Below are 18,877 nucleotides of genomic sequence, written 5' to 3' on the forward strand. Positions count from 1 at the left end.
TAAAGTGGAAACCCGAATCCAAATGCATGGGCATGTAATTCAAGATCGAACATTTAATAAGTTTTCATGACCACTCAGTTTGCAATAGAATTGTGATGAACAAGCGGGGCATTGTAAGAGATAGAAACGCACGGTACTCTAAATTTCAATTAACATGTTGCCAATCAGTCAAAGGCACACACAAGAAAAATTGCGATGACAAAGAGAGCATTTCAAAATAAAATAAAATATCTATCTGACGTGTGTCCGATGAGTGCATACTAAACGATGAGTGCATACTAAACAATGCCATAATCTCAGTTTAAACAGAACAACGTGCTCCTAGAAATAGCACTAACAATAGACTTCAAGAAAACACACAACAAAAAGCAAAATATAGAAAACAAATGAAAACGCAAGTTCTTCTCAAATCTCTTTGCTGAAGTTGCGAATGAGCGCAAAGTGAGCGTAAAAAAAAATTCCGATGACCAAAAGGGGCATCATAACAAATTTAAAATCACGTTACTCTGACATCTCTATTGACATTTTGACAATGAGTGCAACGCGAACAGTCGGTCAGAATCTCGTTTCAAACAGAAAACTATGAATTGTTCCATGGAGCAACATGAACAACGATTTCAGTTACAACACACTTCAAAAAGCAGATTCCGAGTATAGATACAATGAATAATGTTATAATAATTTAAATAACATGGTTGTTAGTTGTTATTATATCTGGGTACTAGTACTAGTCGAACAAATTATCCTGCGTATGATGTTCTTTTAATGTTATGATTCATGTTTTCTGAAATTTCATATTTGAAGCTACGTTGCAAGCGAAATCCATGGCCTCACATGATATAACAGTCAATCATTAAATAATATGAGTAAAAAACATGCGGTATGGGTTGATCTATGACTATGTATTTGCTATCTCAAGATCAGTCGAGTAATAAAAAAATAGATTTCAGAATGCATGTTATAAGAATTAGAAGAGAAAATATCTTATTTTTAAGTTAAAAACTTGAATTATATACGACAAAAAACATTTGTACATGTAAGAACCATACTATTAAGGTAATCAAAGTATCATGCTTGTATTTTTTGTATGCCAACGTAAATTCACGACCTATTTTAATAGGTCAGGATTTAAATCTCCTTACATGTAAGAAAAACAGCCGGCTATTAACACCACGTTTGCACCCGTCAACATAAAACCACCAGCAAGGTTATGAGTGGGGTTCGTGTTGCTAAGTCTCTATTTTTCTTTGTTGTGTAACTGTTTTGTGAACTATTGTTTGTCTGTTTGTCTTTTTCTTTTTTACCCATATCGTTGTCTGTTTATTTTTTATCTTTGAGTTTGAATGTCTCTCTGGTATCTTTCTCCCCTCTCTTATTGACTTGTCGATGCAAACTGACTTTATTAGTTTCCGAAAGTGGAAATGAACAAGACTCGGCTTTTGATTATATCAATTCCTCTCGAATCGTTATGATACATTTCATAATTTTGGCCAGCCTTCCCTTTTCAGTTTTGGAAATTCTCTTCAGGCAATCCAATGTTACCCAATTAAAATATTATATCATGTTCTGTTCGAAAGAATAATACCTTTTCTAGATTGCACCATTATATATTTCAAATTCGTATGCTTACATGACCTTTGACTCAGTCGTACTATAATTCAAAGTGTAAGTCAACTATTGGTCAAACTTTAACATGAACTTTAAGTCGAACTGATCCTTGAACTTGAACTTACTTCGCTGATCAGTCAACTCTGTTAAGGGTTTCTTTCTCATAATACACAGTGCACCAAATACCGTCTGAGTCACAACGTTGTCAGAAAACAGAACATATTTACATGGTTATATGCATTCTTACTGCAAAACAATTACACAGAAGAACACATATTAAAAACAAATATTGGTGTTTGGTGTTTTAATGTATGTGTTTATACTGCATTCACCAGACTGTACTTCGGGTAGCTCTATATAATAATTAGTTCAATTTTCGATAGAGGATTGCTGCTCACAAAGGAAGCTATTAAACTAGGAGTTTTAAATGGTGAAGTTGAAATGATCCCTTCATAAATTCTACGGACGCCATGACGAGTTGGTTGACCATTATAGAATTACCGTTTCACGGAAGATATCGAATATACTCATAATGTTGTAACTACAATCCACTTCCCTTTTCAAAACGAATGTAACCTATCGAATTAGACTCTTTAGCGGGTGTGTAATTTTATGAGCAGTACGGCGGGTTATACATGTGGAGCAGTATTCGCTAACCCTTCCGGACCATATGTGATCACTCCCAGCTTTTGGTGGGGTTCGTGTTGCTTTGTCTTAAGTTTTCTATATAAAAAGAAGATGTGGTATGATTGCCAATGAGACAACTGTCCACAAGAGACCAAAATGACACAGACATTTACAACTATAGGTAACCGTGTGGCCTTTTACAATGAGCAAAAACCATACCGCATAGTCAGCTATAAAAGGCCCCGATAAGACAATGTAAAACAATTCACACGAGAAAACTAACGGCCTTATTTATATAAAAAAAATGAACGAAAAACAAATATGTAACACATAAACAAACGACAACCACTGAATTACAGGCTATGTTGTGTCTTTTGTACTATTATTTGTCTATTTGTCTTTTTATTTGTTAGCCATGGCGTTGTCAGATTATTTCGATTTATGAGTTTTTCTGTCCCTCTGGTATCTTTCGGCCCTTTTTCAGTACATATCCATACATATTTTAGTTACATTGGTTTTAATCTTGCATATAATGGACATATTTCTTAATATAGTATAAGAACAAAATTTAACAAGATCTCTTAGTTCATTTCTTTGCCATTTGCTTCAGCTGTCCAAATTAACAGATTGAATACGTTAAGCTTCATTTCAATAACTGCCAGCATATGATGTATACTGCTTGTACTTTTTATATGTCATTCATACCGTTGTTTACGAGTTTAGTTCTTTTCACAGATGATATCGAATATGTTCATAATGTTGTAACTACAATCCACCTCCTTTTCACCACGAATGTGACCTACCCAATTAGACTATTTACCGAGCGTTTGTAATAGCATGAGCAATACGACGGGTGCCACATGTGGAGGAGGATCTGCTTACCCTTCAGGAGCATCTGAGATCACCCCAAGTTTGTTTTTTTTGGGGAGGGGGGTGGGTCGTGTTGCTTAGTCTTTCGTTTTCCATATTGTGACGTTTGTACTATAATTATTTGTCTGTTTGACTTTTTTTCTTTTTTGGCCACGGCGTTGTCAGTTTATTCTCGATTTATAATAGATATGAAAATGCGGTATGAGTGACAATAAGACAACTTTCGCTTCAAGTCACAATTTTCAAAAGTAAACCATTCTAGCTCAAAGTACGGTCTTCAACACGGAGCCTTGGATCACACAGAACAGCAAGATAGCTATATAGGTCCCCAAACATTACTAGTGTAATAGCATTCAAATGGGAAAACCAATGGTGTAATCTATATTTAAAAACGAGAAAAGAGACACATTCATGAATCAGCAAACGACTACTACTGAATATCTGATTCCTGACTTGGGACAGGTGCAAACTTATAGAAATAAATTTTCTTGTTTATTCAGATTGATGATATGATACTACTAATGAGATTACAAGACATTTTGAGGAACCTATAGTAATAATAGTTCAATTCCATTTATTGCAGGATCTACCCAATAGAAAACACACTGTAAAGCTATTATGACATATTTTATTTGGTTTTCAATCTTTTTTATCAACTGAATAATGTTGTTTCTTTTGAAGGAGGCAGTCTTAAAATGTATTTTAATCTCTCAAATATAATTGATATGATAAATCCGCAAGGAAGACATGTACTTCCGGGTAAATCAAGTAAATTTATTCATGTTTATTCGCGTTTTGGGTTTAACTGAGATTCATAACCATCGTAAAGTATGTGAAGCATAAGTTTATAAAATGAAGTCTATGGCAAGCCGATTTTATAATATATTCAATAAGAAAAAGAAAAAAAAACAACATTTTATTAACTTCTTTCGTCTGAAGTCCTTTGTCTGTAATTAACTCAATCAGGAATGCTCAAGCTAGGTACTAAAAAAACAAAAAATGTTCTTTAACCAAGATTTTATTCATAACCTCAGACACATACTTGTGTACAAGAGGACCGAAACAGTTGAAGAGCGCTAGCTTTGTGACCAAAAGAATCTATAATTGAAAGCTAGGTCAATGTAAGGTCAGCTTTGCATGAGGGAGTTGAAACCTTATAAGTTTCTTTAAAATTTATAAATTTATAAAATAACGTGCAACTAAAGAAGACTTTGTTATGAATTTTGTCAGTACCGAAGTACAATAACTGACTACTGAGCTGAAGATCTCCTCGGAGAATGATAGTCAACCAGCAGCAGTATCTGAACACACTGTTCCAAAAATGAAAGAACACGTTATATATCTCATACATATGTGTGAGAAGCGAAACAGTTAAAGCAGTCTTAGAAGACGTGTAGTCCTAATATTATCAACTTTTAGAGATTTATTCTATAAGATATAATTCAAGATATTACGGTTTATCTCTTTCATAAGATAAACCAATTCAATTAAAGAGAAATGATTACTGCATCATTCGGATGCGGCTCTCGTTTCCCGCCAATCAACGTCACATGACTCGTCAGCATTACTTTGCACTAGCCACTCTTGTAGCCAGATATGTAAAAGTTTCAAAAATGTAATCGTAAAAAAATCATTGACATCCGCATATCATATTCCAATATTTTGATATGAAACTATCGAAGAGACGGTAATTCTACAAGAAAGGATTTTCATTTGCAAGGGCCAGCAAATGACGAAATTAAAATGTAAACCGAACTGTCGCCACACGCTCCGATGCCATTAACACGAGGAACACATCCAGCTTCTTTGTTTCGACATGTTTGGATGTGTAAAGATCATTGAACTGGGATTTTTGTGGGTAAAATCCTTGTTCATGAACTATTTACACTTACCTGCCTCCTTAACTAATTGCAATTTCCCTCTACTTCCCCTTACGTTCGTCGAGTTTTTTAATATAAATACGGTAACACCTCCAGTTATCTCCCTTGTGTAACTCTTCAGTTTTCGAGACCAATATAAAGTAATTCCTCGAGAGGGGAGGAGGGCGGGTGAGGCAGGTAAGTGTAAATATTTCATGAACAAGGATTTTACCCACGAAAATCCCAGTTCACTTCAATATTTCCACTTACCTGCCTCCTTAACTAATTGCAAAAGAATTTGCAGCCCTACTAAAGAAGGTGGGAAAGGAATTAAATAAGGAATTAAAAAATTATATTCAGCTATTTCTGTCTTCCTCTCTTGAAAGAATCCAAAATTGCTGACTTGGCAAAAATGGACTGGTGGTCAGGAACATCCTTCAAATAGAATGAAGTGAAAGTAGTTTCAGATGTCCAGTGAGCTACTTTTAAAATTTCTTCAGCTGATACACCACAAAAATAAAGCCCATGAAGTAGAGAGTCTTCTTGTATCATGTGCTCTTACTGTTTTTAAAGTGTCGTTATCTGCATTTTCATATGCATATCGCACTGTATTAACAATCCATCTTGCAATAGAATCCTTTGAAGTTTCTTTGTGATGGTTTTTTTTATAAGTAACAAACAGTTTGTTTGATTTCCTTATAGATTTTGTTCTATGTATGTAAATCCTTATAATGCACGGCAAGGGCATAGTTTTAAATCCTCAGAATCAGTCGCATAAGAATTAAATGAAGGAATGAATAAGGGCTCCCAAGGCCTATTGAAAGTCTGTGTTTTTGCAAGAAACTGCATATTTGGTAATAGTTTAAATTCCATTTTTGTCAAATCTGAAATGTCCATCATCTAATGATAAGCTATGAATTTCACTAACTCTACTGGCTGATGCAATAGCTACTAGAAAAGCTGTTTTGAATGTTAAAACTTTAATTCAATTGAATCTAAGGGTTCAAAAGGATGTTTTGTTAGCATCAATAAAACTAAAGGTAAATTCCAATTTGGGGTCAATTGACGAATTGGTGGATTCATATTAACTTTAATCAATGACGATAACTCAGAACTGTTTGAAATTTCTAATCCATTATTATGAATCAATGCTATGGCTGACTTGTAACCTGTAATAGTCTGTGGTTTGCATTTTCTTACAGTAGAAAGATATAACAAAAATTCTGCTACTTCTGGTATAGTTGAAGAAGTGGAATTGATATTTTGTTCTTTACACCAACTGTCATATATTCTGAGTCTTGCATCATACACTGTTTGAGTAGATGTTTTTCTGTCATTTGCCATAATTTCTGCAGTTTTTTTTTTAGAAAATCCTTTTGACTTATGACGCAATTTGATAATTTCCATGCCACAAGATTTAATGTTTCTAGACTCGGATGAAATATTTGTATTCGATTGTGAATTTGTGAAAGCAGATCTGGCAAAAGTGGTAATTTTATTGGAATATCTATCAGTAGATCCAACATCTGAGGAAACAAAGATTGTCTTGGCCACATTGGTGCTATTAGAAGAACAACTGTCTTTTCTTCTCGAATCTTTTGTAATATCCGAGGAACAAGGATTAGAGGATATATTTTGAATCTTTGGAAATCATACATGATAACACATCTGAAATCTGTACCCTGTTACTTATCGAATAATACATTACACAAAGAGAAAATACACACATTAATTAATTTTATACTATAAGTACATACCTCGCAGGAGATAACAGTCACGATGTTATGTGGTCTGTATTTTTATATCTCTTTTATTTATATTGATTACGGTAATCCATGGTTTAAAGATGCACTCGATTATGTTATAATGTTATGTGAATCTGGTTTATATGTGCACTCCTTTATGTTATAATGTTATATTATTTATAACTAGTATTACATTCTAGAAAGATATTTCTTTTTTCACTCATTGTCATATAAAAGAATATAAGTATTATTACATGTATACTATTTTTTTCTGATAATACAGTGCACTTTTTCAGCCTTCTGTTTCCCGGACAGTTGGTTTAAATGTAAACGGGAATCCACAGTTTGCATCCTGGGCAACTGAGGAAATTGTAAACAGGAAATATTTGGAATAAACTTTTTAAATTTAAAAAAAAAGAAAAAAAAAAGAAGATTGTCTTGGCCACATTGGTGCTATTAGAAGAACAACTGTCTTTTCTTCTCGAATCTTTTGTAATATCCGAGGAACAAGGATTGGAGGAGGAAATGCATATGCATACATGCCGCTCAAATTTACAGTTAGAGCATCTACTTGAAATGCTGCTATGTCTGGAACCGGAGAGCAATACACTGCTAACTTTTTGTTCTGAGCTGTTGCAAACAGATCTATACTTGGAGTTCCCAGTCTCTGAAATATCATATTTACTATGATATTGTTGAGTGTCCACTCTGTCATCTTGAAAAGATTTTTCCCCCTCGAAAGAGCATCTGCTAGTAGATTTATCTTTCCCGGAATGTGAACTGCACGGATAGTTACTTTGTTCTGAATACACCATTGGTAAAGGTCCCAAGTTAGGTAACACAGTTCTGGCGAATGGGTTCCGCCCTTGTTGATATAACTTATCACTGTTGTATTGTCCGACCTTATCAAAATATTCATGTCTTTCATGATCTGTACAGCTTCTTGAAGAGCTAACTGTACAGCCTTCAATTCCAACCAATTTATATGTTTTAGTTGATAAGACTTTGGCCATATTCCTGATGTCTGCCAAGTTCCTAGATGAGCTCCCCATCCTAGTTCTGAGGCATCTGTGATCAATGTCAACTGAACTTTCGGCTCCTGTAAAGGCATTCCTGAAAATATGTGTCCGATTTGTCCACCATCTTAAATGTACTGTCAAGCTCATTCGTACAGGAATGAACTGATTCAATGGTTGGATGTTTGGCCTCCATAGTGCTAACAAATAAAGTTGGATTGGCCTCATATGTAATCTTCCCATGGGTATTAGGTAAATGCATGAAGCCATCAGACCTAGCAATTTTAAAATTACTACTGCTTGAATCTGTTGACTGTTTAGTAATGCATGTATTATTTTCAAAATACTTTGAAATCTTGTCTCTGTTGGTGTTACTATCCCTTTCTCTAGATTGAAAAGGGCTCCCAAGTATTCTATATGTTGGGTTGGTATTAAGTTTGACTTTTTTCTGATTTACTATAAGTCCCAAATCTTGAACTAGACGGAGTACAAAATGCATTTGTTTTACAAGAGCTGTTCTGTCTGAATTGCTGGTCAGCCAATCGTCTAGATACATGAATATCTGAATCATTAACTTTCGTAGGTATGCTGCTAATACAGCCATAATCTTTGTGAACACTCTTGGGGCAGATTTGAGCCCGAATGGCATTGCTCGAAATTGGAAGCTGTGACCTAGAAATCGGAATCTCAGGAATTGTTTGTAATCTGTGTGAATTGGGATATGAAAATATGCATCTGCTAAATCCAAAGTTACTGCATAGTCTCCCTTTTTTAAAGCTTTCATAATTGAACGGAGTGTTTCCATCTTGAAATGATGAGGCACTACTATTTGGTTTAGAGGTTTCAGATTGAGAATCGGTCGCAAACCTCCTTGTCGTTTTGGAACTACAAAAACTGTGCTGTAATAACCCAAGTTTTCTTGCCCAACAGGAGCATGTTCTATAACATTTTTTTCTAACAAAACACTTATTTCTGTTAAAATAACCGACTCGTGAATACCATATCTTGGAAACACTTGTCTTTTTTATGTTTAAACATGGATGACTCATAAACTCCAGTTTTAGTCCTTCCAGTAAAGTTTCTAAAACCCATTGATCTCCTGTGATCTTTGTCCACTTCCTGTGAAACATTAGCAAACGTGCCCCTACCTGGGGACTTATATTTACAGTTTGTACAAGGTTCTTTGAACTTATTTCCTTGGAGCTGGAAAACCTTTTGGGCTCCCAGCTGCTTTCCGAAAAAAAATTCCTTTCCTTGAAAAATTTCCTAGACGAAAATTATCTTTGTTGGAGTAAGTGTTAGTTCTGGCAACTTTAGCTCCACTTTCAGAATTTTCAGAATAGTCACCTTTCCTCTTTTTGTTAAAGTCATTTACCGGAGTGCGATCATCTCTAGACTTTTTAAAGTTCTTGCTATAACTAACAGTATTATTATAAACATTCTCGGTTTCTCTAGCATCCCGTAAATTTTCTACTGATGTATGCAGTGTGTCAAAGTATTTTCCATTAAAAAGTTGACTACCAAAAACGGGCAACTTTAACAACTTCTTTTCTGTCGACTTACTAATGAAGTTAACATTTTTCAGAAAAAGTTTTCTTCTACTTAATACTGAATTTGCCATGATTCTGCCTGATAAATCAGCCATACTTCTAAAGAAATTAATTAATGCTTTACGTCCTTAAATTCTATCATCTTCACAAGTTGCCTCATCCAAAAAGGCAGAAATCATAGTACCATATGAAACGGCTCTAAAAAGTGCCCTGGCAGAATTGTCCATACGACGAAAATCATTATCTAATTCTCTGTGAAAGGGTGGAATATTAACTCCAGATTTAAAAGATTTGCCTTTATGACCAATAGGTAGCCCTTCCTCAATAATGTCATCTAACTTAGGAGGACTACAGAAAGCATTAAAATCATCTTTCTTAACCATGAAAGCCTTATCATCCCTGCCACGAACAGCTCTGTTTTTCAAATGACCAGAGATAGCTTCCTTTTCTACAGATTTTACCATGTCAATAATTGTTCCTTCCAAAGGTAATTTTATTGCTGATTTTTTATCATTCTTGTCAGGTTTTAGTCTTGCCGAAACAAAAGAAGGATGTTCCTGATGAGCCTCTGACGCTTCAGGCTCTATATTTATAACAGTTGCCATTTTATTAATGAAAGAAATCCACTCAATTGGATCAGAAGCACCAGGTGCCCCTCGTGGTACTTCCATATGGGGTGCATGTACATTTGACTAGATCGTGACGATGCAGACCCATCAATCTTTTCTTCTGGATCAAGATAAGAAACTTGATCTTGATCAACATTTGTCATTAAAGACATCTGATCGTCATAGCTTTTGAATTTGTCAAAATGTGGCCTTTGGTTTTGCAAAGTTACAGAACTAGGCTTTCCAGGAGGTTGAACATCAAGAACATTAGCATTGATATCAATCAATTTCGTTTTGAATAAGTTTTGTATTTTTAATTGTACCTGTTCTTGTACAATGGCCGAAATATCGACCATACAAGTGCTGTTGTCAGGTGTATTTTCAGTGACAGTGTCGTCATTTGAAGCTCCGACTGCCGCCTCCACAGGTGGACTTATGTCTTTGAAATCTGTCAACCCGTCTACACAGACGGCTTGAGACAGTTTATTCAATTTAATTGCCTTCTGAATACTTTTTTCAATCATTTTCATGACCAAACTCCGATGATCCTTTGACCAATTTTTGCAAATTTTGCTTTGGAATGACTCGTTACAAATACGATGTTTGTAACATTCATCGTGCTCATCCAGAGTATTGATCCTGTCCGGACATTTTACACACTTCTTAAACTTATCTTCTTGTTTCTCCATCTTACGATACAACTTCTATAATCCAAAAAAACGTACAGGGAAAGCAACGCATGTGCTTTAATGGCTGCCGCCGAGAGAAACTGAAGAGTTACGCAAGGGAGATAACTGGAGGTGTTACCGTATTTATATTAAAAAACTCGACGAACGTATGGGGAAGTAGAGGGAAATTGCAATTAGTTAAGGAGGCAGGTAAGTGGAAATATTGAAGTGAACAATTTAATTAATGAATCTTCGCCATAAAACTTATACAATGCACGAATGACAGGGACAGCTTCCAATTTGTCAGTGGCTCGTTGACCGGAGATCAATTTAATGGCAGAAAAAAATCTTCACACCAGGAGCCCCCATTTAGAATTCCACACGGCACAAGATGCACAAGGAAAACACGATTCAAAAGGAGAACCACTGATCCAAAGAATTCCTTACCTGGTTACAGCGGTTTGCAGATTTCGACAAGCATTAATCTTGGTATGTTCTATAAAAAAGTTGATGTTTTGTGGCGTATAATTATTCTAATTGATATTTATCTCATAATGAATATTATAAGATTGATATGTTAGTGATAAAGATAAGATTTACTGAAAGGATTATTTTATTATTATAATTTGATGTCATATATTTAATTTGAATTTCACATGAGCAATATGATCGCACTGTGGCCTTTTTGCTGTCTCTGCTTTAATGTACAATATTTTATATAACCATTCAGTCATTTGGAAGACGCACCTAGCGTTATTACACACCAGATAAACACGAGGGCAATAAGTGCAAATTCGTCAACCTTTATCTCTATTAAAAACATGATCATGATGATACCACTAATTATACACAATTATATACTATGTGTTAGTTGGCTCAGCTGACGTGTAAATGAAATACACTATTATGTATATGAGAGTTCGAAGGCAAAGGATAAATTTTGTGGCGGATGACGCTATATATAGCTTAATTTAGAATAAATCCAATCAGAGTCGATGGCTTCTATTAAAGTATTTACACGTGCATATTCTTTGAACAGTCTTTAATATTTCCTAATACTGTTCGATACACTTTAATCGACATTACTATAAATAGAAATGTACATAACATATGCCTACAGTTTTCTCGTTTGATTGTTGGGTTTTTAATTACTCACTAATGCGATATCGGCTTTGCTCATTGTTGAAGGCAGTACAATGACTTATTGTTGTTAATGCGGTATGGGCCCTGCTCATTGTTGAAGGCAGTACAATGACTTATTGTTATTAATGCAGTATTGGCCCTGCGTATTATTGAAGGCAGTAAAGTGACTTATTGTTACTAATGCGGCATGGGCTCTGTTCATTGTTGAAGGCAGTAAAAATACTTATTGTTGTTAGTGCAGTATGGGCCCTGCTCATTGTTGAAGGCAGTACAATGACTTATTGTTAATGATTTCTTTGCCTTTTGGTGTACTGTGAAGAGTTGTCTCATTGATTCATACCAATTCTTTTTTACATGAGTGGGTTACTCAGTTACATGTATATATATATATATACTTTTCAATTTGCGTTTCTATTTCTTGTTAGCTTGCTTGCTTGAATTTATGCATGTTTCACTTTGTCTAGCTATTTACCTTATGCATGTGTTCTTATTGTGTAATATGCTTATAATTTGATATTTGATTTTTGTATTAAATATCAAGTCAGTTTAACTCGAGAGATCTACAGAGCTCATGTTTACGTTGTTGAAACATACATATCATGCCCGACCCTAAATTTTCTGACTTATTCAAATAGAGTTAATATAGTTTTACAAGGAAATATAATTATACAAGCAAAGCTGAGTTGATGTTTTCAACCTCAACATATGATCTGCAGGCCCGTAGCCAGGAATTTCCAAAGGGGGGGGGGTGTATTTGGACTCATTAACTCGACTTTAACAGTGCTTATTTGGTTTCAAAAGGGGGGTTCGTCCGAACCGCCCCCCCCTGGCTACGGGTATGATCTGTTATTACTATTGGTATACGTTATTCAGATAGCTCACTAAAGCTCATGACCAGGACTTTTAGTTTACCACCAAGTCAACTTAGAGCAAATAAGGGAATTGTGTGCAATTTTGACAAAATTATCAAATTACTTTATAAACTCACGAAGCAGCAGACAGAGCATGGTACACAATATCCTCTTTACTTTGAAGTGCGATAATGTGATTGTATATAAACATGTATTGTTTATAATATTTTTGATTGTCATCATCATCTAACACGGATATGTGAACATTACGGATACCTTTGTATTTTACCATCACATTTCTTTTACATGTATCACATGTCAGCACGAACTATGGGCTTTCCCACAACTATTTTTAGAAACAAAACAAATATGTGGTATGTACTTTTAGGACTTTTACAGACAAATACGCATTTTATCCAGAGGGGAGACTCCATGAATTTTTAAATTAATTTCAATAACTCTTGATCTATCTCATATTAAAAGGAACATTTAGCATTCTTATCTATATACAAAGCTGATTGACACAATCTTTTTAATTCTAGTCGGAATTAATATACTATGCATCTATATACACCCACATTGAATTTCACTCTAGCACATAGTTCTTTTAGGTCACAAAATATATTCGAGGTAAAACTATTCAAGTTTGGACTTTCCAAAAAGCTGCACAGACTGCTTAGCTGTATCCGAATTTTAAGTTTTACTAGGAATGCATGTGGCAGGTTGCCGACTTAGTACATGCAGTGTGGTACGTTCTATATGTATTGATTGATACGAATAAATTATTTTTTAAAAGTATGTTTTACACCCTTGTTTTTAAAATATTTTTCACGTTACTTGTTGAAAATAAAAATATGTACAAATGTACTCGACTTCGAAGGGGTACCAAGAATAGCATAAATTATATATACAGGTAATGTATTTTCGTAAACTTTGTAGAGGATAATAAAATTGAGAATGGAAAACTAATATTAGTGCGTATTACAGATTAACAAAGCAATTAGGTAGATTCATGGCATACCACTATCTTGCATTGTACTTTTGCAGTGACCAATCAGTCTAGTTGTTACCCAAATCTCCGAATTTGTACACAGATGTTCAATTTTATTGATAAGAATGTTTATCTCTAGGGAAAACTTCCTGATTTATCGCATTATAAATATAAAAAATATTTTAACAAGTACCAAACATATGTGCTTTAGAATAAATTTGTTTAACTAAGCCGGTTAAGGCGAGATAACTCTTTTAGTAAACATTGATAATTCATGAGCGGTTTATCAGTGGATGTATTACTGCTAAAATAATTATAAATGCGTTTTTATGATGATTTAAATATATATTTCACATGAAAAATACAACAAAAGTGTGATATCGTCCAAAACAAATCTTGCTGAGGGGATATCATGGAAGGATAACAGCCCCATGATAACAAAGCTATTACAAAAGGAAAAATATGATTGTCCAAGATTCAAACGTATGAACAAAGAATAATGCCTTCTTAGCTAGTTCACTTAAATGGACCTTTAGGTTGTCGAAAAGAGGGGGGGTTATGTATAGACACACTCAAGTGGCAAGATCGTTTCCCGTAATTGTACGTCGGATCATATTAGGTTTTTACTTTCCTGCGGTACCGCAGGAAGTTCTGTTGAGACCATCTCATGTCTACCCTGAGTGGCCGGTTCTGAATGGGTACCAGTTCGAGCTTGACTGTTTTATGATACATAGTATGGCCTATGTATTCAGCGTGCATATAGAATTTTACGATACAGAAACTGTTAATCTTTACTCCCCTGAAACCAGGGGGTGATTAATGCGAATAAGACCAGACGTATGGGGATCATAACCCTCGTTCTCTTTAGGCTGAACCTTGAGGAACTTTAGCATCCATTGCTACCAATGGGGCACAGATTTGTCAGTTATCAATCATGTCAGCATTCTGTAATCATGTCAGACCTCGTCATTCTAAGTGAACTGTGGCCGTTATTTCCACATTAGTTATTTGTTTGTTATGTTTTTGCCTGAAACTTGATTCTTTGATTAAAAGATATCTTATTTAGTTTATCTGTATAACTTTATAAAATATCGTATTAAGTGTACGAGATATATCTTAAAAAGACATAGTTTTAATTCATGAATTATCTCAATTAGTTTGTAAGATATCTTATTGAATATTTAGATATTTTGAATTAGATATAAGATATTTTATATTAGAGATGATAGGGACTTTCCGTTTTGAATTTTCCTCTGAGTATTTTTGTGATTTTACTTTTTATATAACGCCCTATCGTACTTATACATACAGCCATTGCATTATTGTGCTATGGTCATTTTTCATATTCCTGACTTTTTGTTTGCCTACTACTATGTTCACTTTTTTATCAAAGATTTTCTTTGTCGACATATTAATTCTTTGTTTTATAAGGATAAAGATTATAACACAATGCCACCTGTTGTACTCTAAGTTTTGACATTTAACAAAACTGTCTGTTTGTTTTGTTCACACATTGTTGTTAATAGAATATTATGCTACAGTCATACCAGTGAGATCTTTAGCTAGCTATAAAACAAGGTTTTATCTACCCGTTTCTTTATAAGAATATGCCTGTACCAACTCAGGAATAAGAATCAAAATAAGAATATTTATTAAATCCAAGTAAAGGGCCCGTTTTCATGCATTTACACACACATATTATATATATATAGTATTAACTATACATTAATTTGTAAGATATATTATAATAAAAATAAATTATCAAATAATTATCCTCCACACAAAATGGTGTTTGAAAATAGATAAATAAAATAGAATATTAATCCTTTATAGTTCATACAAAAAAGCCCTCAAAAATAAGATAAACTAAACTATATCACTACTTCGTGTATATTGAGTTTGCGGAATGCAAATTTTCTGTTATTGCAAAACAAATATTAGTACTTATAAATCTTGACACTGACATATTAAAATTTTTGGATCCACATGACGTCAGCCAAATAAATTGTACATACTTTGAAATACAAGGGAAGTTTTTACATTAAATGCTTGTTTAAGATAGAAATAAGATTCCGTTCCTTTTCATATGCAGAGAAATAAAAAATACAAAAGGAATATTCAAACTAACAAGTCGAAAACCAACCGACAATGTCATTTCTAAAAACAAAACGACAAAAATACAAACATTAGATAAAGCACAACATTAAAATCTGAAATCAAAGTATTTTAGAAGATTATTCATAATAATCAATCCAAAGACAACCACTACGTACCCTTTTCATATTTTTCAGAATTATATAAGAGAATAAAGAAGGCGGGAACTAATGGAATATATTAACTGATCATCGACTCTAAACTCGCTAATTTATATATAGTTCTTACAGTGGGTAATTGCTAACCAAAATTTAAAGTTACTAGACCACAACTATGGAGCTGATGTAATATGCAAATAGTTTTAAACGAACAAATATTTAAAATGTCAAAAACTGTGTACGGAATATATACTTTATAATTCATCGATGAGTTATAATTAATAGCATGTAATTCAGTCTACAAAACAAATTAACTACTTCTTAACTAATCTCTTCTGTGCGTTTAAAAGAAGTATGTTGTTCAGTATATGAAGAAACGAGAGAAAAAAGTAAACAGACACACACGTAACTTCGTAAGAATGCCTTATTTTGAATACGTGGCAGTTTCGTTCATGCTTATTCGCTTTGTGACATCCTTACATTGTGACATTGCGTTTATGGAATCAAAAGAAGGAAAGTTGAAGATAGCCAATTGTCAAAATATTGGACTAACGCAAGTTCCGTCTTTTCTTCCAAATGATATCAATATACTGGATCTTAGTGAGAACAATATTAAAAATCTCAGCAATTATGATTTTGAACGGTACGGAATATTGGAAAAATTGATCGTAAAGAAAAACAAACTTCATCATATAGAAGATAAGAGTTTCGTTGGATTAAATCGATTGAAGATTTTGGATATGTCAGAAAACAAATTGAATTTGTTGCATAGCTATACGTCGGATTTGTTTTTACCATTGGTAAATTTAAGAAACCTAGATATACGACGTAACATGGAGCAACAGTCTGAAACTAACTTGTACCACTACCCTGATAACGCTTTTGCTGTTTTAGAACAGTTGGATTTCTTTGCATTGGACATGGCTCCAAATCCGAGTTTTGGAAAAGGATTTAGGAGATTGAAAAAGTTGAAATCGTTGACTTTCGAACTTTGTTATTTGCAATATCTTAACAACAGTGTGTTTGAAAACTTTTCTTCGAACATAAATGAGTTAAATTTAAAGGTGTGTCGTTTACATTTAGTTCATGTAGAAAATGATATTCTTCTTCCCTTTCCAAAAATGACCAAGTTAAACCTAGACGGAACTTGTATGCATCTAAAGCAGGCACTCAATATCTTATCTCCTTATCGTGGTAAAAGGTTTAAACTAATAAATTTCGGAGGATTGAGCTGTCCTGCATTCAATAATGAAAATTATACTTTTGTAGTGACAATCACAAAAGAAATGATGCAATATCTAAGAACTATTTGTGTCGAATGGTTAGACTTATCCGACAACGGGATAGTTGATTTTGAGGAAGATTCGTTACTGTCGTATGATAGACCAGAATGTTTAGAAAATATTTTCTTTAAAGGGAACCGTTTCGCCTTTTCGAAGGGCAGGCAAATGGATGAATTAAAAAGTTTTTTACAAAACTGTAAAAACTTAAAAACCTTAGATTATTCATATATTCCAGTTAAATATGAACTGAGCAATAACGACCTAGATAGAAACATTGTTCATGAGAAACAGCAATTTGAAAGTAAATCTTCTGAAGTCATTATTTTGCCTCGCTCCTTGGAAACTTTACTTCTAAGTAATGTGTTATGTTATGATTTTCAAAGAATTTTTTTAATTCCAGAAGGAAGCAATTTGACAAACTTAGATGTTTCTTTTGGTTTTTCTCTTACAAGTATTCTTTTTCAAAAGAACTCCTCTCAGAAAATCGAAACATTGGTAATTGATGGTCATCCGTATTCTTCTTTTATAGTTCAAGAAGAACTGATGAATAATGGAAAAATCAAAACTTTTAAATGGAGAGATGCTAGTTTGTATATTCACATGAACCCTGAAAATAAGCATTATTCTTCGAGAATACAGGAACTATTTAAGAAGTTAAAATACTTAGAACACTTAGATATGTCAAAAAATTCCCTGTGGTTTTTACCTGCAAATGTATTTGAAAGCATGACATATCTTTCAGAAATACGTTTGTCCAAAAACTTATTCCATTTGGTTCCCCGGCAAATCATGGATCTTACAAACATTAAATTATTAGATTTTCGACAAAATCTTTTAACAACATTGGATAAAAACACACGAGTTTGGGCAGATTCAATGAATCAACAACACGGCTTGAGTATTCTAATGGAAGATAATGCATTTGAATGTAATTGTGACAATTTGGACTTTATTGATTGGATAAATAAAACCAAAGTCAAGCTTGACAGTCGCTCGTATAAATGTACGCTTGTTAATGGTTCCTTAATCACTGTTCGGGAATCCTACGAGAAGATGCATGATTTGTTTTCCCATTGTGAAAGTTCAACATGGCTTACCGTTGCCTCAACTTTGTTGTCCACGTGCTTCGTAACAGGTTTTTTATTTTTGATATATGGTAAAAGATGGGAAATTTCTTTATTCTTTTACCAAAAATTCCGAATCATTGTCAAAAAGAAATACTGCAAAAGCTTCAAATATGACGTTTTCGTTTCGTATGGGGACGATAGTGGACCCTGGATTAAAAACTATCTAATTCCAAAATTAGAACACGAGTGGAAACTCAAAATGTGTTTCAAAGATCGTGACTTCTTACCCGGGTGTTCCTATTTTGATACAGAAGCAGAAAGTATAGAAAACAGTAGACATGTTATATTTTTGCTTACTCCGTCTTTTAAATCGTCAGAAGATTACCTTTTTGCAGTTGAAAGAGTAAAACACGAGAAAAGGATACGTAATATAGAAAACATTATAGTTTTAGCAAAGGATATTTCATTGAAGGACATTCCAACAGAACTAACTTATATTTGGAACTATGTATCATTCATCCAGTGGCCAGATGACACCGATGATTTCGATATCATGTGGCAACAATTAAGACTATGGGTTTGTAGTGATTTGATGTAAAATACTCTTCCAAATTCTCCTATGTATTTAAAAATCATAGGGTTATTTAAAAGGAAAATATTGTAAAATCAAATAGTTAGCAAAATAGTGTAAAACAAATAGTTAGCAAAATATTGTAATAAATAATAATGGCTTCAAAAA

General features: G+C 33.8%; 1 protein-coding gene across 1 annotated transcript; it reads left to right on the top strand.

Moving 5' to 3' along the window:
* The first annotated feature begins 15,809 nt into the window (after positions 1–15,809).
* Positions 15,810–18,877, top strand: LOC139519650 (toll-like receptor 2). The gene has a single exon (XM_071311852.1). The coding sequence runs from the start codon at positions 16,157–16,159 to the stop codon at positions 18,734–18,736; it is 2,580 nt and encodes an 859-aa protein (XP_071167953.1). The 5' UTR covers positions 15,810–16,156; the 3' UTR covers positions 18,737–18,877.

Source organism: Mytilus edulis, chromosome 4 (assembly GCF_963676685.1).
Source record: "Mytilus edulis chromosome 4, xbMytEdul2.2, whole genome shotgun sequence".
Classification (NCBI taxonomy): Eukaryota; Metazoa; Mollusca; class Bivalvia; order Mytilida; family Mytilidae; genus Mytilus; species Mytilus edulis.